This window comes from Erinaceus europaeus, chromosome 16 (assembly GCF_950295315.1).
Source record: "Erinaceus europaeus chromosome 16, mEriEur2.1, whole genome shotgun sequence".
Classification (NCBI taxonomy): Eukaryota; Metazoa; Chordata; class Mammalia; order Eulipotyphla; family Erinaceidae; genus Erinaceus; species Erinaceus europaeus.
In genome coordinates, this window is record NC_080177.1 from 4,401,685 (window position 1) to 4,427,978 (window position 26,294).

General features: G+C 43.4%; 1 protein-coding gene across 14 annotated transcripts in view; it reads left to right on the top strand.

The window, feature by feature from the left end:
• Positions 1 to 26,294, top strand: part of CSNK1G1 (casein kinase 1 gamma 1) — a 172,566-nt gene that overhangs the window by 71,519 nt on the left and 74,753 nt on the right. For 13 of the 14 annotated variants that reach the window (XM_060174339.1, XM_060174343.1, XM_060174349.1 and 10 more), the window contains exons 3-4: positions 10,142 to 10,182; positions 18,040 to 18,109. The exons of the other annotated variant lie outside the window; for it this stretch is intronic. In XM_060174339.1, the coding sequence (XP_060030322.1) occupies positions 10,142 to 10,182; positions 18,040 to 18,109 (111 nt within the window). The remainder of the gene's footprint in view (positions 1 to 10,141; positions 10,183 to 18,039; positions 18,110 to 26,294) is intronic. 14 annotated transcript variants of the gene reach the window in all.

The following is a 26,294-nucleotide window of genomic DNA, read 5'->3' on the forward strand; positions in this document are numbered from 1 at the left end:
ATTCTACTTCCCCCACCCCTCTCAATTTTCTGTCCGATTCAGCAGAATAGAAGGAAAGAGAAGGGGAAAATGGCCACTGGGACTGCAGGCACACAGCCCCAGGGATAACCCTGGTGGCAACTAATGAAAGAAGGAAAACATCTGACACTGTCTAAAACAGACATGTTTTGCCATATTAATGATAAGTGTGCTCTGTGGCATTGCCAGTAGAGTGAAGTAAAATTTGACATGAATTTTATAATAACAATAAAAATTAATCAACTACTGATATTGATGAACAACCCCTTAAAAAAAAAGAAAAAAAATTTGGCACAAGAAGAAATTATCCTCAGTAATAACTGCCGACCACATAAAGAGAAGCTCTGTGTGTGGTGGGGTCCCTGGGCCAGTCTGTCTGTCCTCTTTGCTTTAAGTACGCATGGCATCCAACCCAAGTTACATAAAACTTTTTGTTTGTTTTAATTACTAATCATTTCAGGCATATTTGGGTTTTTTTTCTTTTCATTACAAGTTCTTTTCTTTTAATATTTATTTTCCCTTGTGTTGCCCTTGTTTTATTGTTGTAGTTATTGTTGTTGTTAATCATGTCGTTGTTGTTGGATAGGACAGAGAGAAGTAGAGAGAGGAGGGGAAGACAGAGAGGGGGAGAGAAAGACACCTGCAGACCTGCTTCACCACCTATGAAGCGACTCCCCTGCAGGTGGGGAGCCGGGGGCTCAAACCAGGATCCTTATGCAGGTCCTTGCACTTTGTGCCACGTGCGCTTAACTTGCTGCGCTACCTCTGGACTCTGTTCATTACAAGTTCTAGGTAGTAATTTCTAAGTGGACTGCCTTCACTTAGGGCAGGCGAGGGTGACAGCTGGGTCTCTAACTGAGCCGGGAGCCTGAGGCTGTAGGCCTCTTTATCACCAGGACTGAGAACCTGTACCTGCTGGCCCTTTGAAATAACTCTGGCTGATGAAGCTTACAGTAAATGCCGCTCTGCAGGTGCCTTTCTCAAACAGGAAGTCTTCCTGAAGTGGGTTTTATGGGCAGCGTTACATTAGGACTGCTGCTGCCTTGCAAGGCCCGGCTTTAGACAGAAAGCTCCCCAAACTGCTATGTAGTGCAGTTAGTTTCTTTTCCATTAACTATAAAGAAGCCCCCGGCCAGGAAGTGAGGATGTGAAGGTCCTGGACTTTGTGCTGCAGAAACTAAAAGCTCTGAGTGCTTGGAACTGTGCCATCTCATCTGTTGGGTTCTTTGTCCATTAAACTGCCTCGCTTTCTCGCTTATTAATAGATAGACTTTTTTTCTCTCCCTTATGTTTATTCCTTTTCTTTTTTTTCTTTTTTCCTTTCCTTTTTAAGTGAAGCAAGCATTCATTTTAAACAGGTGGGTGGTATTTTAACTAGTGATTAGCTGTACTTTTTGTCGGCCTGTTCAAGCTTACTGATGCTGAGGAATTCATTAGAGTGAGGAATTCATTAGAGCTCAGGAGAATTAGCTGGTCACCTCTGGTACCTCTTGGGAACGAGGGTAATTGCTTTGTAAGGGAGTGACATGTGTTCTGCTTTCTGGTGCCCACAAACAAGCACAAGCACGCTAGCGTTTTGTCAGATGTCGTGTTGGGGATAATGTGGGCTGCCGCTTTCATTACACTGTGGGGGGTTACGTTCTCTCTTTTTTTTTAATATTTATTTTATTTATTCATTCCCTTTTGCTGCCCTTGTTGTTTTATTGTTGTAGTTATTATTGTTGTTGTCGTTGTTGGATAGGACAGAGAGAAATGGAGAGAGGAGGGGAAGACAGAGAGGAGGAGAGAAAGATAGACACATGCAGACCTACTTTACCGCCTGTGAAGCGACTCCCCTGCAGGTGGGGAGCCGGGGTTCGAACCGGGATCCTTATGCCGGTCTTTGCTCTTTGCGCCACCTGCGCTTAGCCCACTGCACTACAGCCCGACTCCCGGTTACGTTCTCTTATACATACACAAAAAATGAAACTGGGGGCCATGCGGTGGCGTACCTGGGTAAGCTCATACACTACAGTTTGAAAGGGCCCAGGTTCAAGCCCCTGGTCCCCACCTGTAGGGGGAAGCTTCACAAGATACCAGGGCTGCAGGTATCTCTGTCTCTCTCCCTCTCTATATCCCCCCTCTCAATTTCTCTGCCTCTATCCAATAATAAATAAAAATCAATTTAAAACTTTAGTCTTTCATTAAGAAAATAAAACATGAGTAGTCTGGGAGGTGACACAGTGGCTAAGGCACTAGACTCTCAAGCATGAGGTCCTGAGTTCAATCCCCGGCAGCACATGTACCAGAGTGATGTCAGGTTCTTTCTGTCTTTCTCCTATCTTTCTCATTAATAAATAAATAAAATCTTTCTTAAAAAATAAATAAAACATGAAACAGTTCATAATATGTCTATTTATGGTTCAGTGAGAGCTTGGAGGGGGGCTCCCTTGCAGTTTATGAAGTGTTTTCACATATTCTGGTTTATGTAATCCTCATAGCCATGCTGTGTGTGGAAGAGGGTGTTCTGCTCTAAAACCTTCCTGTGCATTTCCTTGCTAAGGATTCCTCCTGCTGTCTTTGAACTAGGAGTTGGGTTGACCTCTCACCAGTTTCTGTAAGCACAAAACTGGTGTTTTCTTAGCAAGCAGAGGAGTCAAGTCGGAGTTTCTGTTTGCATTTAGGATAATGCATAATCTGATTCTAAACTAATCTTCTTTGTTTTCACTGATCTAGAACTTTTTTCAGAAGGACTTTCTCTGTTCTATCAAGTCAACTTGGTTCATTTGAACAAGCTTCTGTTAAACTGTTTTTGGATACTGCATTTGTTACTAGTGGGAAAATAAAAGATGAATTGAGCATACTTTCTGTCCTTGGGCAATTCTTGCCTGCCCGGTAAAGGTAGAACGGTAAGCATAAGGGCCAGGCAGTGGGGCACCTGTTTAAGCACACACATTGCAGTGTACAAGGACCCGGTGTCTCTCTGTCTCTCCCTCTCTGTCTTCGTGTCCCTTCTCAATTTCTGTCTCCAATAATGAATGAATATATATATATATGTATATGTATATGTATATGTATATATATGTATCTGTGTATATATGAAAAGTAAGATAGCTCAGTGATAGGGCATCAGACTCACAAGCTTGGGGCTCCTGGTCCATCCCCAGCTCTGCATGTCCCAGAGTAACCTCTGACCCATGTGAAACTCTCCCATATGCAGGATAATAAATAAAATAAAATAAACCTTGAAATAAGTATAGCTGATTATTCATATGGAAGCCCATGAAACTGGGTGTGGCCTCAGTTTTATAAAATATGTTTTGAAAGAATGTGTCTCTGCGTATGTGTGTGTGTGTCTCTCCAAGGCTTCACATATCTGAGGTACGATTCCATTGATCCCGGGCCACCCATAGCTTTGCTTTTATTTAAGTTAACATGAGAGGAGGAGGAGCACCACAGCACCATTCCTCTGTTTGTGGAGCTTCCCCTGCTGCCATCCATGACTCTCCCCTGTGGTGCTGGGGCTCAAACCTGGGTCTTCAGCATACGGTAAAGCATGTGGTAAGATCTGTTGAGTTGTCCAAAACATTTTTTGCATAGGAAAGTAAATCATGGTTTTTCTGACAACCCAGTATAACCACAAGGAACTTAAATTTTGGACCTTGAGAGCTTGTTTGGAGGTTCTGGCAGGGGAGCTCAGATACTGGTGTACACCCTTGACCGAAGACCAGTCCGTCTCTATTCAGGGAAGGCCGTCCTCTTCGACCGAGTGTGCAGGTTCGGGAGGGACACACATGGAGCGGTGAGGGAGGAAGGGGACACCCGCCTGACCAGCCATATCAGCCGAATGATCCCCGGCGATCAATGGGGTGACAGGTATCACAGCCAGATCACCCTCACATACGGAACTTAAATCTTGGAAGTTAGAAAAAAGGCAGTTCATCGAGTCCCTGGTCCCCACTTGCAGAGAGAAGGCTTCACAAATGGTGAAGCAGGGCGGCAGGTGTCTCTCTCCCACTGTATCCCCCCTCAATTTCTAGCTACCTCTAGCCAATAAATAAAGATAATTAAGAAGGAAGAAGGGGGGGGGAGGAAGGAAGGAAGGAGAAAAAAGTTGAGGTAATTGAACTAGCACTCCAGAGGACTGAATGGCTCAAAGAATGGACCAGTTCAGGACACAGATCACACCAGAGAGGCTCAGGAATTGGTGACAGTGGGGACTTGGGAAAGTCATGCTGAAGAAGGAATGAAAACCAGGAAGCAGAGCTGTAAGTCTCTGTAGGAAAGCAGTTTGATCGCTGAACTCCCTCCTCCAGCCCCTGTCCCGACTGCTGCCCTTCCCCAGCCTCAGAATAAGTAGCTGTAAACGGGGCTCCCCGGGGAGCCCCAGGTTCTGGAAGAAGCAGTGCTTACAACCCTGGGTCATTGGAACTCTTGCACTTTCCCTCGGAAGAAACCCGTGCACCTTTCTGTAATACAGGAAGTACGTCTCACATATATGTGCCCCTCCCCTCAATTTTTCAAAGGCAGGGTCCAAGAAAGTGTTTGTTTATGTGTCCTTGGCTTTCCTTTCCTTCTTTCTTCTTTAAAAACCCATTTTTAAAAATATTCATTCCCTTTTGTTGTCCTTGTTTTATTGTTGAAGTTATTGTTGTTGTTGTTATTGATGTTGTCGTTGGATAGGACAGAGAGCAATGGAGAGAGGAGGGGAAGACGGGGAGAGAAAGACAAGACACCTGCAGACCTGCTTCACCGCCTGTGAAGCGACCCCCCTGCAGGTGGGGAGCTGGGGCTCAAACTGGCTGCCGGTCCTTGTGCTTTGCGTCATGTGCACTTAACGCACTGTGCTACTGCCCGGCCCCAATATAATCTTCTGTAACTGAGTAGTACTTCACTGAGTATATGTCCCATGACGACTTTTTCTTTTGTATCTGTAAGACTCAAATGAGTGATTATTATTTTTTATTACCTTCTTATTTGTTTATTTGGGTAAATCAAGACAGAGAAATCGAGGGGGTGTGGGGAGATAGAGAGGGAGAGAGAGAGGCACCTGCAGCACTATTTCATCACTTGTGAAGCTTTCCCTTTGCACATAGGGACTGGGGACTTGAACCTGGGCCCTTGTGCATTATACCATGTGCACTAAACCAGGTGTGCCACCGCCTGCCTGTAAATGTGACTTTTATTCCATTGTTAAAGACCTTTTTTTTTTCTCCCCTTATCTCAGTATTTCTCATCACGTTTCCCTCCCTCTCCCCACAGATAGTTTAAACTTTTAATCAGGAAAATGAAATGGCACCAGAGAAGCATGTGGCCATATGGGCAAAGATGGCTAACCCTATGTGAAAGCTGGTGCCCGTTTTAATTACTTCTAAGGTCCTGCCTTCTCTCTCTTTCTCTTTCTTCCTCCCTTCCTTCCTTCCTTCCTTCTTTCTTTCCTTCCTTTCTTTTTTATAAGTCTTTTTAAAAAATGTTTATTTATTTATGTATTTATTCCCTTTTGTTGCCCTTGTTTTATTGTTGTAATTATTATTGTTGTTATTGATGTTGTTGCTGTTGGGTAGGACAGAGAGAAATGGAGGGAAGAGGGGAAGACAGGGGAGGAGAAAGATAGACACCTGCAGACCTGCTTCACCACTTGTGAAGAGACCCCCGTGCAGGTGGGGAGCTTGGGGCTTGAACCAGGATCCTTAGGCCAGCACATGTGTACTTAACCCACTGAGCCCCTGCCCCCTTCACTTCCTTTCTAAGGCACACACACACCTATTATAACTTCCCAGAGTGCTTCCTTTTCTCCTCTTACCTCTTTGGTAAGGGAAACAGGACCCAACTCCTCAGGTGTTCTCCAAATTATCTCCCATTTCAGTGATGGGGCAAAAAACAAAGGTTCCTGATCACAGAGTTCCAGATCCCAGTGAAACTGGGGACCAGAGCCCACTGATTGTCTTCCCCTAACGTTTCTGTAATGTTTTGGCATCACCATTCAAATTGGTGTTCTCTTTCTTTCTTTCTTTCTTTCTTTCTTTCTTTCTTTCTTTCTTTTTTTTTTTTTACCAGAGCACTGGTCAACTCTGGTTTATGGTGGTGCAGGGGATTGAACCTGGGACTTTGGAGCCTCAGGCTTGACAGTCTGTTTGCATAACCATTATGCTATCTACCCCTGCCCAAATGGGTCTTTCCTTTCCTTTCCTTTTTTTTTTTTTTTTTGTAAGAAAATCTTTTTATTCTCTCCATTCTTCAAGCTGACCCCAGTTGTCACTTGTGCCCAGTTGCTTTACCCTCCCCTTCCCTAAGCTTCTCTGCTGACTTGTTCTACTTCTCTGTGTTTCTGTGAGCGACCTGAACAGTCTGAGGTGTAGGGTACTGAGTCAGGAGCTCTCGTGTGCCTAGCATGTGATCTCCCCTCTGAGCCGCTCCTGCCTGCTCCACATTTTTCTTTACATCTGCTCTCATCGCTTATGTGATTTATTTAGCAAAGTCGGGAGCCGTCCAGTGTGAGGCCCTGTGTGAGTTGCTAGTCTGCCATCCCTCTCTCTCCACAGCGGGTGTTACATACTCAAGTACTTCCTGCACCTTTGATCTGCTTTTGTAGTGAGCGTTTGATGCTTCCTCACTAACGGTTATTCAGAATTGCATGTCTGATCACGTCCATGTCCTCCTTGCAAACTTTTCATTTGAGACTTGCAGATGGCACTGCGGACTGTGTTAGGTTGGGCTTGACCTTGCTCGCCAACTCTCTTGCTGGCCGTTTCTACCTCCAGACCATCCACCACCCTGAATCATCTACATTCTCATTTTCATGTGTTTCTTCTTGCAGTTTGGATTTTTTAAATTTCTTTTTACAGATCCAAGCACTGCTCAGCTCTGGCTTACGGTGATGCTAGGGATTGAACCTAACACTTTGGAACCTCAAGGAGGAAAGTCTTTTGCCATACCATAATGCTGTCTCCGCAGCCCTGTTCTTTCAGTTTCTTCTCTCTGAGATAGTTTCCTCCTCCGTCATTTGTTAAAATCTTTACTTTTTCAGGGCTCTGGGGTAAGAGAGGAAATAATGAACTTTCTTCCTTAGACTTGTACAATTGCCTGCTCTCTCTTCTTGATCACAGATCAGGATCCAGGTTTGTTGTTCTGTACAACCATCTTACTTCGCTCTGAAGGTATCTTCTGAATTAAAGATGTTTCTTCAAGTGTCTGCTTCACATATTAAATTAATTCTTTAACAGTAAAGCTGTCTGTACTGTGAGTGAAGAAGAGGTGAGTCCTGGTGCCCCTCCTTTCCCACTCCTCGTAATTCGTATTTCTGAAATTTTGCAAGATATCTAACTTGAACCCTTAAACACAATGAGAATGTTTAATTTGACTGTTTTCTTCTAAGTGTTGGTCGATTGTTGGGTTGATCCTCTGCTGAAACTGGTTTTAAGTCACCTTGACAGTGTTTACACAGAGCCAGGAAGGGCTCTCCCACGAAATCTCTTGCAGCGTAGTGCCTGGTGTGAAAGAAGTTTGTGGTTAAATTGGAGTTTTATTCCAGTGGGGAGCTGGCTGTTGAGGTCTTAGTTTCTCCTGGTATTTGGCATCCTTTTCAGTTTCCTGAAACATATTTTTTAAAGTTTTTGGTGGAGAACATTAATCAAAAATAAAATTTAGAAACTTAATGTAGCTTCAAGAATATATTCATATATATACATATATATGAGAAAAAGTTTTCTCCCTTTCCTCTTTGTAAAGGAAGCTGTTATGCTCCACCAGGTGCGCCACCGTCCAGCTGTTCATCTTTTTTTTTTTTAAAGATTTTATTTATTGATGAGAAAGATAGGAGACGAGAGAGAAAGAACCAGACACCAGTCTGGCACAAGTGCTGCTGGGAGTTGAACTCAAGACCTTATGCTTGAGAGCCTAATGCTTTATCCACTGTGCCACCTCCCAGACCACCCCGCTGTTCATTTTACAAGGCTTTTTAGGTGTTTGTCCAGCATGAGCCTTCTTGTGTGATTCCCACATAGAGGTGATTCCTAAATTAGTGTTCTTGTTGACCTATAAAGTTGGTCTGAAAACTGGTCACAGAGAAACAGATTAAAATGGTCTGGTTTGCAGAAAATTATCGGTTGTTTAGAGCTAGATAATGATAGGAACCTTTATTGCAGGCAGCTCTTTGTTTCCAAAATGAGGATTTGATCCTCTCACTATTAAAAAATCTACAGCATGGGGGTTGGGCGGTAGCGCAGTGGGTTAAGCGCAAGTGGCACAAAGCGCTAGGGCCGGAGTAAGGATCCCGGTTCAAGCCCCTGGCTCCCCACCTGCAGGGGCGTCGCTTCACAGGTGGTGAAGCAGGTCTGCAGGTGTCTATCTCTCCCCCTCTGTCTTCCCCTTCCCTCCCCATTTTTCTCTGTCCTGTCCAACAATGAACGGCATCAACAATAACAACAACAATAATAATAATCACAATGAGGCTACAACAAGGGCAACAAAAAGGGGAAAAAATGGCCTCCAGGAGCGGTGGATTCATGGTGCAGGCACCGAGTGAGCCCCAGCAATAACCCTGGAGGCAAAAAAAAAAAAATCTACAGCCTGTCCTCTGAATAGTATCTTTTCACTCACTGTTGTTTCATTATGATGTTGAGAAAAAAGCCATCCCAGTGGGTTGTTAGTGGGACTTTTGTTTAGATGTAAAGTTGCAGTTTTAAAAAACCTGTATAGGTGACATTAAGTGAAGGTTTGTTGTATAGTACATAAAAATCAGAAAACATGGGGGCCAGGCGGTAACACAGCAGGTTAAGCACACATGAGGCAAAGCACAAATACCGGCGCAAGCACCAGCGTAAGGATCCCCAAGAACGACAGCAATGACAACAATAATAATAACAATGATAAAACAAGGGCAACAAAAGGGAAAAAAAATAGCCTCCAGGAGCAGTGAACTAGTAGTGCAGGCACTGAGCCCAAGCAATAATAACCCTGGAGACGAAAAAAAAAAAAAAAAAAAAGTCAAAAAACATTACAACAATTATTTTAAAATCTTAGCATACACATTTCGGTATCATTTTCCATGGAGACACAATCAACATATCCACATAAATAAGACATTTTTTTCTCTTTATAAGTTTTTCAGTAGTGCTGGTTTGCCCAATACGTTGACCACTCAAAATTTTGAATTTTAAGCACCACAGGGCATGGAGGTATTCGTAGTAGCTGATTACGATAGGACCCAAGGCAGCATATATGTGTGTACTCTCAGCACTCAGCAGGAATTAAAATTCAAGAATCTGTGGGTGTGACGAGGACTGAGGGAACAGCATGGTGGTTCTGCAAAAGACTTTTCATGCCTGAGACTCCCAGATTCCAGTTCAGTCTCTGGTGAAAGAGAAATACATAAAATAATCACTCCCAGATCCCAGTTCAGGGCTCTGGTGAAAGAGAAATACATAAAATAATCAGCAAGAGCGGGGACATGAAGTTAGTTGAAGTGCTCAGTATGTAAACTCACTAAGAGGTGGTGGCTCTCACTCGCACTTCAAGGCCTTACCTTACTCTAGGTGTGTTGGAGGACATTGATTCCCCTGCACAAGTAGAGAAATTGGGAGGAGCCTCATACTATTTCTGAGAGAACTGTGAGACGTTTAGGTGCGTCAATCAGAATATTCCCTAGAGTCGGGTATTAATTCATTTTGTTTCTTGTTGTCCCTAATTAAGTTGACACTAAATACTATGACCAAAATTACAAAACCCCTCTGTCAGAAGAGTAAGGATTCGTATTCACTGTACCAAGAGTTTAAAAAAAAAAAAAAAGAAGAGCTGTGTCTTTGAACTTCTGGAATTTCTTATTCTTGGTTTGATTCACGGCTTAGCAGTTGGGAAATAGGAAGTAATAAAATGCATATGTGTGTGTGAGAAAGAAAAAGAGATCTATCTTCTTTCTTAAAGGAATTCTCCTAGCTAAGTTAGATTTCCCAATTCTCAACCTGTTTTTGTTCTTGTCTTGCTGGGTCTCATTATGTCTGTTTAGCTTTTTACTTATAAATCATGTCTCATCCATGTGAGCGCCATTGGGAATGTGACCTTTCTCATGACCCAGTGAGCTAAAAGTTTGCTTTGCCGCCCTCACATAAAATGTCACTAAAGCATATACATTCTGCTTTTCCCCTAGGTAAAAATCTCTACACCAATGAATACGTAGCTATCAAACTGGTGAGTACACTCTGCTCTCTTTGTGGTGATTATGTCTTGGTATTCTCACCTTGCATGTGTCTTTGTTGTTTTCTGTTTTACAGGAATTAGTTGTAAGCATTCCCCCAAAATGCTGAAGACTGTTGCCTTGCAAATGACGCCCCTCCGCCCTTGCTGTTGCCTGTGGTGTTGCAGTGATGCGTCACTGTGTGCTTATACCACTGGGTAGACGGGTCTCAGTAGTGGCAGCAGAGACTAACAGGAATCAAAAGCCTTTAACAAAAAATAACTAGATGAAAGAAAATTTGGGGAGACTACTTGCTGTAAGCTGTGTGCCTTTGACAGTGCTACTTTAATAGAGAAAATGATGGAAAAAAACACATATATGAATGCCTCTAGGGTTATTGCTGGGGTTTGGTACCTATACTACAAATCCACTGCTCCTGGAGGCCATTTTTCCCATTTTTGTTGCCCATGTCCTTGTTGTTGCTACTGTTATTGCTGTTGGATAGGACAGAGAGAAATCTAGAGAGAGGAGGGGAAGATAGAGAGGAGGAGAGAAAGATAAGACACCTGCAGACCTACTTCACCGCTCGTGAAGTTACACTCCCCCCCACAGGCTCAAACCAGGATCCTTACCCGGGACCCTGCCCTTAGCATCATATGTGTTTAACCTGCTGTGTTACCACCCAACCCCCTGAAAAATAATTTCTTTAAATATGACTGGTTATTTTGGAAGCGTCATATTTATTACTATACAGGGCTGCAGAGAACCAAATCTGATCATCTAATTGCCGCCTTATAAAGCTGTCAGATGTGAGCAACACATCAAATGCCAGTCAGATTTGAAGCAGGGTTCAGGGTTATTGTCACTCTTAATCTTTTTTATCTTTTTTTAATTTAATAATTTGATAGAAATTAAGAGGAAGAAGGGAGATAATCAGGGACAGAGAAAGAGAAAGACAGACCAGTAGCTGGGGATTGAGGATTGAACCTGTGTCCTTGAGCATTGTAACTGTGTACTTAAGCCACTACCCAACACCCTGTCAGTATTAATCTCCTTTTTTTTTTTTTTTGCCACCAGGATTATCCTATGAATCCACTGCTCCCAGTGACCATTTTTTAATTTTTTGTTTGCTTCTATTTTATTTAATAGGACAGAGAGAAATTGAGAGGGGAGAGGGGAGGTAGAGAGGGAGAGAGAAAGAGAAACACTTCCAGATCTGCTTCACCTCTCAAGAGATAGGCAGGTAGGGAGTGGGGTCTCAAACCTAGGTCCTTACACATGATGGCTTGTGTGTGTCTGACTGGGCATTTCACCACCCAACCCCCCTCAGTACTAATCTTACAAGTATCTAAACTTACTGTTGAAAATAATATCCTATCGAAAGAATAAATAATTATTTTTTAGAATTAATTTTAGGGAAAAATTCTTTTTCTTATATTTAAAGTTGAGTCATAGCCATTTCTAGTCATTTAAAACTCTTAATATATTTCATTTAGCTTACTGGGCTGTTGGAAAAATCATGATGTAATTTTCTGGTTTTCTGTGCAAAATATTTGTCATTTTCCAATGGTCCAGTAGTTAATACGGAGCTTGTGCTCCTGGTGAACCTTTGTATATTTCCCAGGGTTTATAGGTAGTTTAGGGGTTTGTCTGGTTGAAGGAAGCATCTTCTTTTTTTTTTCTGCCTCCGGGGTTATTGCCGGGGCTTGGTGCCTGCACTAGGAATCCACTGGTCCTGGAGGCCATTTTTTCCCATTTTGTTGCCCTTGTTGTTGTTATTATTGCTGTTGTTAGGACAGAGAGAAATCGAGAGAGAAGGGGAAGACAGAGATGGGGGTTAGAAAGATAGACACCTGCAGACCTACTTCACCACTTGTGAAGCATCCCCTGCAGGTGGGGAGCCGGGGGCTTGGACCAGGATCCATTTGTGTGGGTCCTTGCACTTCATCCTATGTGTGCTTAACCCGGTGTGCCATCACCTGACCCCGCTGAACTGCCTACCCATTCAACTAATCAGTTTATAGAGGAGCTGTCTTGAGAGTTAACAGGTTGGTTTTACTCTGTGCTGAGCACAGGGAGCCAGGACCACAGCAGGCAGCTGCTAGGGAGCCGAGTGTGTTCTTTTGTGTGTTGACCTGGAGGGTTTTAGGCAGAAAGGGGAACAAGGAAAGGTAATGCCTGTACCAGTGCGGGTCAGATATTCCCCATATGAATGCCAAAGGCCGGCCGGCCTTGTGTACATGGGCTGTTTTCTTTTCGCTTGATGAATTGGGTTCTTTTGTAGGAATATCCTCTAATTCACCTGCTCTCTACTCTCTTCTGCTGTAACTACTTTGGCATTAAGCTTTCATTCTCTGGGACTAGTTACAGAAGAAGCCGCTCCTGAAATAGTTTCATATACTGCCATCAGTACTTCCAGTGGCTCCTATATTTGTCCCGACATCTTTTGAAGTTTTCTTTGAATCTAGATTGCTCCTTCCAGGTCCCTACTAATCAACCTGTGTAGATAATAGTACATAATGCTTTGCTGACATAATGAAACAACATTGCATTTCCATAAGATTTATTAAACTCTTGTCCTGCACCGTACCTAACAGTTAAAGCTAAAACTCGGCTTCATATTGTTTAGTTTGCTGTGTCTCAGTCCCTCCTTTCTCTTTCGAATAAATCTTAAGTAACGGCATCTTGGAGGATTGTCATCTTTTTTCTGTGGACCTTCTCTCGCTGTTGGTAGGTACTCTCAGTGGGAGAACTAATCTCTTTTCATTGTAAGAGCAAAATTTGCCTTAGCCTCATGCTCCTACAAGGTAACCATCTGCTACTGGTTTTGCATTTCAGGAAGGTCTGAGATACAGAATCATCAGGGCTCTGGCTAGTGGCCAACCCTCTGTGGATGTGTGATTGGGCTCAAGGATTCAGGAAGATCTGCTCTTGCTTCGGTTTCACTCTATTTGGATCTTCACTGTGGTCTCTTCTTTTTTCTTTTTTTTCTTTTTCTTTTCTTTTCTCTTTTTTTTTTTTTTGGTGACCATTTAAAAATTTGTATTTATTTCCCTTTTTCATTAGTGACTTAACAATAGTTTACAAGACTAAGATTTACAAGATTATAAGATTACAGGGGTGTGGTCTCTTTGTTTCTTTGACTTCTAGGAACCTATTTATGCATTTTTTTTTTGTTTTTTGCATTGTGGCAAAAGATGTATAACAAAAGGCTTTATCTATACACGTGCTTTCTGTTTACTTTTTATCCAGAACACTGCTCAGCTCTGATTTATGATGATGCTGGGAACTAAATTTGGGATTTTGGAGCCTCAAACATGAAAGGCTTTTGCATAATCATTATACTACCTCCCCAGTCCACATTTTAACAATCATATACAATGGAACAAAATAGTCTAATGAACCACCATCCTCTACCTGTTGCTGGAGTTTTTCAATTTCCTTTTTTTTTTTTTAATTTTTTTTCTTGTCCTATGAGCTTTATTATTATGGTCTTTATTTAGTTATTGAATAGAGACATCCAAAAAATCGATAGGGGAGGGAGAGAAACAGAGAGACATCTGCAATACTGCTTCACCACTTGTGAAGTTTCCCCCTGGCACGTGTGGTGAGCAGGGGCTTTAACCCAGGCCCCTTGCACATGGTAACGTTTGCGCTCAACCAGGTGTGCCACCACCCAGCCCCTCCTCAATTTCCTTTTAATTGGTTTCTAACTGTTAGAAAGAAAAAACCACTTCTGTCTGTGCTGGTATCTTGCCTCCTCCCACAAGCTACCCAGTGGGCATTTGCAGTGTCCTGGAGTGCTTTGAAGCACCCCTTTGACTGAACTGGCCACAGCTGTGTATTAAAAGTGGACTGGGGGGGGGGGGGTGTCGGGCGGTGGCGCAGTGGGTTAAGCGCAGGTGGCGCAAAGCGCAAGGACCCGCGTAAGGATCCCGGTTAGAGCCCCCGGCTCCCCACCTGCAGGGGGGAGTCGCTTCACAGGCGATGAAGCAGGTCTGCAGGTGTCTATCTTTCTCTCCCCCTCTCTGTCTTCCCCTCCTCTCTCCATTTCTCTCTGTCCTATCCAACAATGAATTGCGTCAACAAGGGCAATAATAATAACCACAAGGAGGCTACAACAACAAGGGCAACAAAAAGGGGGTGGGGAATGGCCTCCAGGAGCGGTGGATTCGTGGTGCAGGCACCAAGCCCAGCAATAACCCAGAAAGAAAAAAAAAATTAAAAAAAAAAAGTTGACCGGGGAGTCTGGCGGTAATGCAGCGGATTAAGCACAGATGGTGCAAACGCAAGGACTGTCGTAAGGATCCTGATTCGAGCCCCGGCTGCTTCACAGGCGGTGAAGCAGGTCTGCAGGTGTCTGTCTTTCTCTCCCCACCTCTGTCTTCCCCTCCTCTCTCCATTTCTCTCTGTCCTATCCAACAACGATGACATCAACAACAACAATAACTACAACAATTAAAAAAGAACAAGGACAACAAAAGGGAAAATATTAAATAAATATTAAAAGGGGGGGTAGGGCGCAGTGGGTTAGGCGCAAGTGGCGCAAAGCGCAAGGACCGGTGTAAGAATCCCGGTTTGAGCCCCCCGCTCCCCACCTGTAGGGGAGTCGCTTCACAGGCGGTGAGGCAGGTCTGCAGGTGTCTGTCTTTCTCTCCCCCTCTGTCTTCCCCGTCTCTCTCCATTTCTCTCTGTCCTACCTAACAACGACAACATCAACAACAACAATGAAAAATAACAAGGCCAACAAAAACGGAAAAAAAATAAATATAAAAAAATGCCCTTTTAAAAGATGAGTTAAAAAAAGTTGACTGAAGGACGCTGTCTGCGCATCGGTTTGGGATATAAAGCCTCTGGTGTCTGAGTTTATCAATGTGTACACCCACTTTTAATCCGATAACTGAAGAGTGTTTAAAATCCCAAATACACAAAATCAAATTGAGTAGTCCCATATAAGGGTTTTGGTATAGAGTTTGAGAGTATTATGGTTGAAGAAGAATCTGTTTGTTTAATTCACTGCCCCAGGTTGTCAGAATTTAGAAACTGTTTTTTTCAGTAAGAACACTCCCCTTTAGTGTTTAGATCAACCTGTTTCCATGTTAATTTGTTACCATTGTTTTTTTCTGTTCCTTATAAACTCGTGACCACACTGGAGGATACACTCACACATCGCCAGCTGCTGTAATGATATAATGTAAGACCTAAAACCAAAGAGAGGTTCTCAAGAGTCATCTGTAACTGAAAAGATAAATGAATAAGGAAACGACTACAACAGAATTAGCCTTGTGTACTTTTCTTTTGAGTATAAGGATCTTGAGACACCTGAAATCCAGCTGCCGATTTACTTTATAACCAAACGGCCTTGAGTTCTTACACAGGACTCCTTCAGAATGTGAGATATTCCAGTCTGCCAGAATTTCACATTTATTTAGAACTTTCCTAGATGCAAAGGAGCAAACTAGGTAACTTCAAGGAAATTTCTGAATTCTGTGATTCTTGGATTCTTTTTTTTTTTTTAATATTTATTTATTCCCTTTTGTTGCCCTTGTTGTTTTATTGTTGTAGTTATTATTGTTGTTGTCGTTGTTGGATAGGACAGAGAGAAATGGAGAGAGGAGGGGAAGACAGAGAGGAGGAGAGAAAGATAGACACCTGCAGACCTGCTTCACTGCCTGTGAAGCGACCCCCCTGCAGGTGGGGAGCTGGGAGCTTGAACCTAGATCCTTCCACCAGCCCTTGCGGTTCGCGTCACATGCGCTTAACCCACTGCACTACCGCCCAACTCCCAGGTGTCTTTTTCTCCCCCTTTCTGTCTTCCCCATTTCTCTCCATTTCTCTCTGTCCTATCCAACAACAGCAGTAACAACAACAATAATAATAACAGCAACGATAAACAACAGGGGAAACAAAAATGGGGAAAAAATAGCCTCCAGGAGCAGTGGGTTCCTAATGCAGTCATCGAGCCCCAGCAATAACTCTGGATGCAAATAATAATAATGATGATGATGATGATAATAATAATTAAGTTTCAGGGGCTGGGCTATAGTGCAGCGGGTTAAGCACACATAGCATGAAGCGCAAGGACTGGCATAAGGATCCTGGGTTCAAGCCCCGGTCTTCCTGCCTGCAGGGGAGTTGCTTCACAAGTGGTGAAGCAGGTCTGCAGGTGTCTGTCTTTCTCTCCCCCTCTCTCCATTTCTTTCTCTTCCCCTCATCTCTCCATTTCTCTTTGTCCTATCCAACAATAATAACAACAAGGTTAACAAAAATGGGAAGAAATAGCCTCTAGGAGCAGTGGATTCATAGTGCAGTCACCAAGCCCCAGCAATAAACCTGGAGGCAAAAAAAAAAATTAAGTTTCAATGTTTTTTTGTTTTGTTTTTTTATGATGAGTTTCACTGCTTTAGGCAGACTTTTCCATACTGAGATATAAAGACAGAAAAAGCAAAGGTAGCGAAAACTATTTATTTATTTTTATTTTCCCTTTTGTTGCCCTTGTTTTTTTTAATTGTTGTTGTAGTTATTATTGTTGTTATTGATGTCATAGTTGTTAGATAGGACAGAGAGAAATGGAGAGAGATGGGGAAGACAGAGGGAGAGACAGACCCCTGCAGACTTGCTTCACCACCTGTGAAGCAACTCCCCTGCAGGTGGGGAGCCGGGGGCTCAAACTGGGATCCTAACACCGGTCCTTGTGCTTCATACCACGTGTGCTTAACCTGTTGTGCTACCGCCTGACTCCAGAAAATACTTTTTTTAAATGAAAGTTTTCTGTTTTTGTTTTTTTTTTTTTGCCTCAGGGTTATCGCTGGGGTTAGTGCCTAGACCACGAAGCCACTGCTCCTGTAGGCTATTTTTTCCCTTTTGTTGCCCTTGTTTATCATTATTATTGTTGTTACTGATGCCATCATTGTTGTTGGATAGGACAGAGAGAAATGGAGAGAGGAGGGGAAGACAGAGAGGAGGAGAGAAAGACAGACACCTGCAGACCTGCTTCACTGCCTGTGAAGCGACCCCCCTGCAGCTGGGGAGCTGGGGGCTCGAACCAGGATCTTTACGCCAATCCTTGCGCTTAACCCACTGCACTACCGCCCGGCCCCCAATAAAAAATACTTAAAAAAAATTAAGACTTCTGTGACCCAAAGGGCTCTGAACAGAGTAGTAAAAAGACAATCCGTGGAATGAGGCCAGTATGTTCACATTAACCTCTGGGTTTGACCTGTTGCAGTGTCCAGCTCCATTGTATCAGGACAGTCACATTGTTAGACAACTCTCATCCTTCTCCCAGACCTTTTCATCTTCACCAGCTGGTGTTTTGCGCCCATCAAAACACTAACTCCTATGGGGGTAGGTAGCATAATGATTATTCAAAGAGACAACGTAGTATTTGGAAAGTTGCTTACTAAAATATTAGTAGTGCTTCTCTTTTAAAATAATAGGATCTCAGATCTGTTTCATGTTCTTAATTTTTTGTATTAAGTTTTTTTCTGAGCAAATATTTTCTAAAAATAACAAAGCTATTTACAACTCGAACTTCACATCAGAGTAATTAAGACACATGCTGTCATTTCATAAAGAAAAAAGGGTTGGCATCTGGTTTCCCAGGAGAACACATTTCAGTAGAACACTTCCTGGTGAGGGTGCTAGCCCTGCATGATGGTTCACGCAGAGTGTTTTCATTCAAATCTCAATAGCAGGGTTTGTATGTAACTTAGCTTCATCTTCTTTTAGCTGTGTTTTCAACGAAAAATCATATTTGCAATACTCTTTCAGACATTAAGTGATTTTAGCCCTGGTGTGCTCTGAAAACCTAGGAGGGGAAAAATGCAATTTCTCCAGCTCTGATCACAATTTCTCTTCTTGGGTTTCAGGAACCAATAAAATCCCGTGCTCCGCAGCTCCATTTAGAGTACAGGTTTTATAAACAGCTTGGCGGTGCAGGTAAGTCGAGGGTCTTTTCTCCAGTTCTCCACTTACTCTTCCTTCTTGTTCTCTGGAAGAGCTGTGCCCTGGGGGGGGGGGGGGGCTGATGCCGTGACCTTGCTTGAAAGCCACTTTTGTGTGCTTCCCCCTCCTGACACACACAGCTTTTGATTTGGGTCTCTTATACACTCTTCATTTTTCTAGATATACCACAAACAAAAGCAAGGAAGGGTGGTATCTTGCAGGCTATGTGTCAGCAGATTTCAACTGTGTATCTGTCTTAGAGACTTCCTAAAGTGGACATTCTCAAGTGGACATTGCCATAACATGGCCATTTTACCCATTACTTCTTCATTCGTGTGCACAGATCTGTTCATGTGACTGTAATAACCTGGAACCCTTGAGGATGTTTTGGGGTGTGTATGGGGGTGTATTTATGGGAGCCTGTGCCCGCACAATTCCGCCACTCCTTGGCTGACGTTTTCACTCCTTTTATTTTATGTGTTTTAAGTAGAGAAAGGAGAAGCCGAGAGAGAGACGATACAGAAGCACTCTTCCATGTGTGGAGCTCCCCCTGGTTCTGTGGTGCCAGAGTCGGAACCCAGAGCCTCATGTATGGCAAAGCACATGCTGTGCTGGGCAAGTAGTTCTCTGGGTTCAGAGGTTTGTTTTTTGGCCTCTAGGGTGATTGCTGGGGATTGGTGCTGGCACTATGAATCCATTACTCCTGGCAGCCATTTTGTCCTCCGCCCCTTTCTTTCCTTTTCATACGATAGGGCAGAGAGAAATTGAGGGGGTGATAGAGAGGGAGAAAGAAAAGACAGACACCTGCAGACCTGCTTTACGTTTGTGAAATGTCACCCTTCAGGTGGTGAATGGGGGCTCAGACCTGGGTCCTTGTGCATATGCTTCCACATAGTAATATATGTGTTTAATCGGCCACTGCTTAGCCCCTGAGAATTTTTTAAAGGTATTTATTTATTTATTCATGAGAGAAAGAACCAGAATCAGATATCACTCTGGTACATGTTCTGTCGAGGATTGAACTTGGGACCTCATATTTGAGAGTTCAGTGCTTTATCCACTATGCCATTTCATGGCCATGAAAAAAATTTCTTTACATCAAGTTTATCTTGACTAAATAAATGTTAACAGCTGGTGTTACCTTTCTCAGACGAACTCTTTCAGCCTTGTTTCATTGACAGTGGACATTCCCCTGCTATATGCTTTCTTCATTCTAACACTTTTACGGAAATGTCTAAAATCTGGTTTCTATTTTAAGAACCACTGCTGTAGGAAATTGCCTTTCACTTCCTATAATATATGGAATTATTTGAAGAATAATGCCCTACTATACCCAGACCATAGCAGTAAGCAGCCGTACTCACAACCTCAGGAGACCAGGATGTACATTTGTCTTTTATTGAACTGAACATGAGTTCTTACATACAGACACTTCTCAGCATCTGTCTGGCCAGTGATCGTATCTTTCTTGAAAGACGGAGCATTACTGGCATCAGGTTTGAGGCTGGCCACTAGGTCCTCACAGAACATAAATAGAGCTTGAGGCTTGCTTCTCGGAACTAAATTTATGCCTACCTGTTATCTTATTCCCAGTCTCATAAATATCGGCTTGATCATTTATTACAACAGACTTATGGTGAACATAGTTGTACATGGCCCAGGTATAGGTAAAAACATGGTATCCTTGGACCCACCTTGGGAGTGTGAGAGGCACTGAGGAAGTAACCAAGGCGGCTGGCAGTATCTCTGTTTCCTCTTAGTCTCTCCAAGTAGATCTACCATGCCAGGCCAATGTTTTTTCAATATGGAGCAAACACTTCATGAAGCTGTTACGTAGGAATAATAATTTCTGTGCTGCTGAGTTCTTAATCTCCTCAAGTACAAAAACATGGCAGATTCTAGAAACGTCAAAGGTTAAATAGAATAAATTAATTATTAAATTAGTTAATTAAATTAATTATCAATTATTAAGTTAGAACAAAGGTAAAATAAGATAAATGAATTAACAAAGGTTAAATAGAATGAACGTTGAAGAGAGGACTGAACACATGACTTTCTTGCTTATGACAGTGAGACTGGGGTGTCTGTTGGAGTCAGGGGGAGTAGTGCTGTGGTCAGCCCCGCTGTTGGTCCCTGGTCAGGTGGGCTGACCATTGCTGCTCTTTCTCCCCGAACCTCTTCTAACCATCATTTAAAAGTCACACAGCCTTCTAGAGCTCATAGGAAGTGCAGTGGTGATTCCCGACCACATTTCTGCCTTTCTCTTGCCTACAAATAACAGAATGGCCATAAGCTTTTCAAAGATAGGAGCTTTAGTGATGTGTCATAAATTCCCACCATGTAGGGGGCCTGGCGGTAGCACAGTGGGTTAAGCGCACATGGCGCGAAGCACAAGGACTGGCGTAGGGATCCCAGTTCGAGCCCCTGACCTGCAGGGGTGTCACTTCACAAGCGGTAAAGTAGGTCTGCAGGTATCTATCTTTTTCTCCCCCCCTCTGTCTTCCCCTCCTCTCTTGATTTCTCTTTCCTATCCAACAACAACAGTAACAACAATGACAAGGATAAACATCAAGGGCAACAAAATGTGGGAAAATGGCCTCCGGGAGCAGTGGATTTGCAGTTCAGGCACTGAGCCCCAGCAATAAGCCTGCAGTCACCAAGCCCCAGCAATAAGCCTGGAGGCAAAAAGAAGGAAGGGAGGAAGGGAGGAAGGAAGGAAGGAAGGAAGGAAGGAAGGAAGGAAGGGAGGGAGGGAGGGAGGGAGGGAGGGAGGGAGGGAGGGAGGGAGAAAGATTCCTACCATTTAAAAGAATTGTTTGTAGGATTGTCTTAACAAGTGGCCATCCATCCCTGTGTGGCTGTTTCTAACTATAGAGTCTTCTGCTCTTCAGTGTAATTCAGCATTGGGAAGCCCAGGGTATTGGCCAGTCTTCATATGGGGCCAAAATTTGCCTTTTCTGGAATTTCTGTGGAGCACAGCTGTGTCATGTTACCTCCTCAGAGACACTCATCACAGCTGCTGTCTGCTGCCCTCTCCTCTGCTCACCTTTAAGGGGTTTTGTTTGGTGCCACATGTCTTCAGTTGATACTTCACTGTCATTCCTTCATTAGTAAACATCAGTGACATATGCACGTGCCACGCATGCACCCTTAACTCTCCCTCCTAGTTTTATGTAGTCCTCTTAAATAAATCTCATCAAACAGCACCAATTGAAACTCTCCCTTCCTCTCTCTTTGAAGTTAAGAGAATGAAGAAATTGACCCAGGAACCGTTGAATTCTGTGCTCAAAAAACTGGCAATATCTTCCTTGAATCTGGACACAATTTATCTCTTAATTTGATAGCTTACCGGGGCTGGGTATTGGTGCACCTGGTTGAGCGCACACATTATCATGTGCAAGGACCCAGGTTCAAGTCCCCAGTCCCCAGCTGCAGGGGGAAAGCTTCACAAGTGGTGAAGCAGTGCTACAGGTGTCTCTCTGTCTCTCTCCCTCTCTGTCGCCCCCTTCCCTCTAGATTTATGGTTGTCTCCAATAAATAAATATCATAAAAATAAATCTTAAAATATCTTTTAAAAATCTTGATAACTGTGGAAGATAGACACTTGCAGACCTGCTGCACCACTTGCAAAGCAAACCCCCTGCAGGTGGGGAGCCGGAGCTTCAGCACCATGTGCACGTAACCCAGTACACTACTGCCTGCCCCCACAGTACTATTTTCAGATAGATGTTGGTATTGTACACAGTCTGGATGTCGTGAGTTTTGTGTGTGGTGTAGAAAGCTAGACTGCGTGGACTTTAAAGGCATGTATGAGCTCTCAGCACGGCCGAAGAAACTTTGAAAGAGCCGTGCAGCATTCTACTGCAGGTGTTGCTACTTACCGTCTTCCTCAACTTCAAAAGCCATGAACTCTTTCTACACGTCAGTTATATTGTAAATACAACCCTGGTGAGATGGATAGTGAGTCAAAATGGGACTGCTGTCTAGTGTTTTTCACATAATTCAACAGCTGGTACGGGCTAGGTTTTCATTTACCAGTTAATTATTCGAATTATTGAACCTGAGGTTGCTAGAAAATTTCCAAACTCATTACCAAACAGACCAATGTATTTCTCTCTCCCCTTGTTTCTGTTTGTTCTGTTTTGTCTTCGATTTCTTTTGTCTCATGAGTGAGAGACATCAGAACCACTCTGGCATATGAGGTGTTGAGGACCAAACCCAGGGCCTCAAGCATGTGTGTCCTGTGTTCTACCACAGCCGCCTATGTAGTGACTGTGAAACATTCTACTTCCTTTGCTGTTGGAAAGTCAAGATTTTAGATTTTTCTCCTGACCCAAATTCTTCAGTTTTGTCTTATTTCTACTCATTATTTTCTAAAGACTTATTTATAAATGAGAGAGAGCATCACTCCAGCCAACACTCTGCCAGTGATTGAACTCGACTCCATACTTGAGAGTTCAACATTTACCCACTGTTTCCACCTCCTGGGTCACTTCCTCATTCTTTCTGATAGCGTTATATTGATTTTGCAAAATAAAGGGACTTCAGCGTTGAGTACAGTTCTGCTTTGCCTTTCAGATGTTATTTCTGTAGAGTGTTCTGTGTACACAAGATTAGGAGTGCTTGTTTGGTGCGGTGGGCCAGCATCTTAGGCTAGAACAGCAATACTTAATTATGGGAACGCAAGGCAGTCAGCAGACGGAAGTCTTGTGAGCTGTCACCATCTTTTTTATATTCTTGCCATTTTCTTCAGACATCCCTGTCGGCTTAATTATGTTACAGTCACCAAGATTGATTCTCAAATTAATTTCCCTGTTACGGGGATACTTTTAGACTCTCCTGTGCTCTCAATGCCCTCTCCTTAGTAATATAAATATAGGGGCTGGGCGGTGGCCCAGCGGGTTAAGTGCACATGGCGCAAAGCGCAGGGACTGGCAGGCGTAAGGATCCCGGTTTGAGCCCCTGGCTCCCCACCTGCAGGGGAGTCGCTTCACAGGCGGTGAAACAGGTCTGCAGGTGTCTGTCTTTCTCTCCCCCTCTCTGTCTTCCCCTCTTCTTTCCATTTCTCTTTATCCTATCCAACAATGAACAACATCAACAACAATAATAACCACAACAAGGCTACAACAACAAGGGCAACAAAAGGGAAAAACAAAAAGGAATATAAATATATATACGATGTCCTCTGCTCACAGGTCTTTTATCCAGTATGTCTCTTACTTTTGCATACAGCTTAACCACAGAGGAAAAAGATGACAGTTTGTGGCAGAGATAGACAAAATCAGATGGGAGAGGGACAGTATGAGTATGATGATCTGTAGCTAAAGATGACCGACCAGATGGTAAGGGCTGGATATACATTTGATAATCCAATAAAAGCTAAATAATCAACACAGAACCTAGTGTGCAACTGCAGTGACAGGAAAAAGGAAGGAGTGAGAGAATGAGTCAGCAAAGGCAGAGTAAATACTTGAAGGAGTAAACAAGTAGGCAAATGGCAGAATAAATAAATCATCGTAGATACAGAAATGAGAACACCAGTAGATTAGATACGCTAGAGTCTCGGACTCGGCCAGAAGCAGCAATACGTTGCTGTTTCTCACTGTCTTTGTGGTGAACAGCTGCTTAGCAGCAACACTTCTGAACAGTAGCTTTGATCTTTGTAGTAAATGACCTGGATGGAGTACCTCATGGTAAGTTGCTACCACTGGGCTTTTGGAAAGACACACTCATAACGAGAAAGAGAGAGAAAGAGAGATAGAGAAGCCAGAGCACCACTCTGACACATGTGGTGCCAGAAACTGATCTGGGGACCACGGGCATACAAGTTCAGTGGCTTACTAGTTGAGCGACTTTCCCAGCCATGTGGAGTTGTTGCCCGCCTGGGACAATCCTCTCCTGTTCTTTCTTGGACAGACAGAAACAGAGGAGTTGAGAGGGAGGCAAGGGATAAAGAGAGAGAGAGACACCTGCAGCACTGTTTCCCCACTGGTGAAGCTCCCCACTGCAGTGGACACTAGTGGCATAATTCCTTCCTAGCTCTGGTAATGTTCTCCTAGGTCCTCCTGGGAAAACTTCTCAAGGACTCTAGGAATAAATATACTATCATAGCTGATCTTCACCTGAGCTGCCATGTCCTGTTTTTCTGGCAGCTATTTTAATCTGCTAGATATTATAATCTTTAAATAAAGAAAACACGGAGGGGGGGTTGGATGGTAGTGCACTGGGTTAAGTACACATAGTATGAAATGCAAGGCTCCCGGTTCGAGCTCCCACCTCCCCACCTGCAGGAGGGTCACTTTACAGGCGGTGAAGCAGGTCTGCAGGTATCTATCTTTCTATCCCCCTTCTCTGTCTTCCCCTCCTCTCTCCATTTCTCTCTATCCTATCCACTAAAACAGGAGTGGGGGAAATGGCCACCAGGAGCAGTGCAGCACTAGATTCCTAGTGCAGGCAGCGAGCCCCAGCAATAACTTTGAAGGCAAAAAAAGAAAGAAAAGAAAATACAGCAAGAAACTTACTCTAATTTCACGATGTGATGATACCAGTGCATAATCTCAGTTGATACTTTATATGGCTCTTTCTCTTCTTTCTCTTTCTTTTCTTTCTTTCTTTTTCTGTCTTTGAGCAGAAGGGTCACATATTGGGCAAGCCTTAGCCAGGAATAAATCTGCCATATTTTGTATAGATTTTTATTTTGTATGCATATATATACACATAGAGCTGGCAGGTACCTGGGGCCTTCCACCCATTATTCTTACCTAATTGTAGCTGTGGAATGTGTCTTAAAATGTTTAATAACAAAAACCCATCACCCGTGTCCCCCTATTAAAGAAGGTCTGCAGGTGTCTATCTTTTTCTTCCCTGCTCTGTCTTCCCCTCCTCTCTCCATTTCTCTGTCCTATCTAACAACGACGACATCAATAACAACAATAATAACTACAACAATAAAAATACAAGGGCAGCAAACGGGGGAAAAAAAAGATTAAATAAAGAATAGGATTTCCTGTCTCACATGACACCCCCAAATTCCATGCCTTAGAAGAGTGCCTTTTTTTTTTTTAAACCTCTGAAGCCTTTTATGGCCTCGACCTATGTAGGTTTCAAAAGATTTCTTTTAGAGTAAATGAATCATTTGTGTTGAGTATGTTTGCTGTGTATACGGCTGAGAAGCTCAGGGCTACCCTGCGTAAGCCACTTTCATCCATGAAACCTTTCTACTGTGGATAAAGGCAGTGTTCCTAAAGCTGGTCGGGTTTTGCAGTTTTGAGGTTGCTGGGAGGGGTGGTTTTTATGCCCTCAAAACCAGAAGGTGCTGACTGGTACCAGGAAAAGAGCCTTTGAGTATAGGCAACTGTCTTATTAACAGGAACATGGTCCTGCTTCAACAGATGAAGAAACCATATAGCTGAAGAAATTTCCTGAAAGTGGGAACTCACCCAAAGCCTCCTGTAATTCTGTGAGCTTCCCTAGGGTACATTATGGGCAGCTAGGCAAACACAGAACAGTGTGCACAGGAAAATTAAGAAAAGCATCTGAAGAGATACAGGAAATAGGGAGATTTTACTTAAAATACAAGTGAGTCATTTAAGACAAGTAGTTACAGAGAAATGACATGCCTCGGCATAGATGTCTCACAGTTCAGAGTGCTGAAGAAATTTAGACAAAAACTTTTTGGTTGTCAGTTGAACAGAGAAAGTCTGCAAGGGAAGAAAGGATGGGATCATTGATTTTAAAAAGAATAAAGTGAGGGGGTCGGGCGGTGGCGCAGTGGGTTAAGCGCACGTGGCGCAAAGCGCAGGGACCGGCGTAAGGATCCCGGTTCAAGCCCCCGGCTCCCCACCTGCAAGGGAGTCGCTTCACGAGCGGTGAAGCAGGTCTGCAGGTGTCTATCTTTCTCTCCCCCTCTCTCTCTGTCTTCCCCTCCTCTCTCCATTTCTCTCTGTCCTATCCAACAACAAAGCAACTCAGCAATGGCAATAATAACCACGAGGCTGCAACAACTAGGGCAACAAAAAGGGGGAGAAATGGCCTCCAGGAGCGGTGGATTCATGGTGCAGGCACCAAGCCCAGCAGTAACCCTGGAGGAAAAAAAAAAAAAAAGAATTGGCACCCTTGAAATTGCATTGTGAAGATGGTGGAAAGAGACCCTGACCACCTCTAAATACAGGTGGTGTGA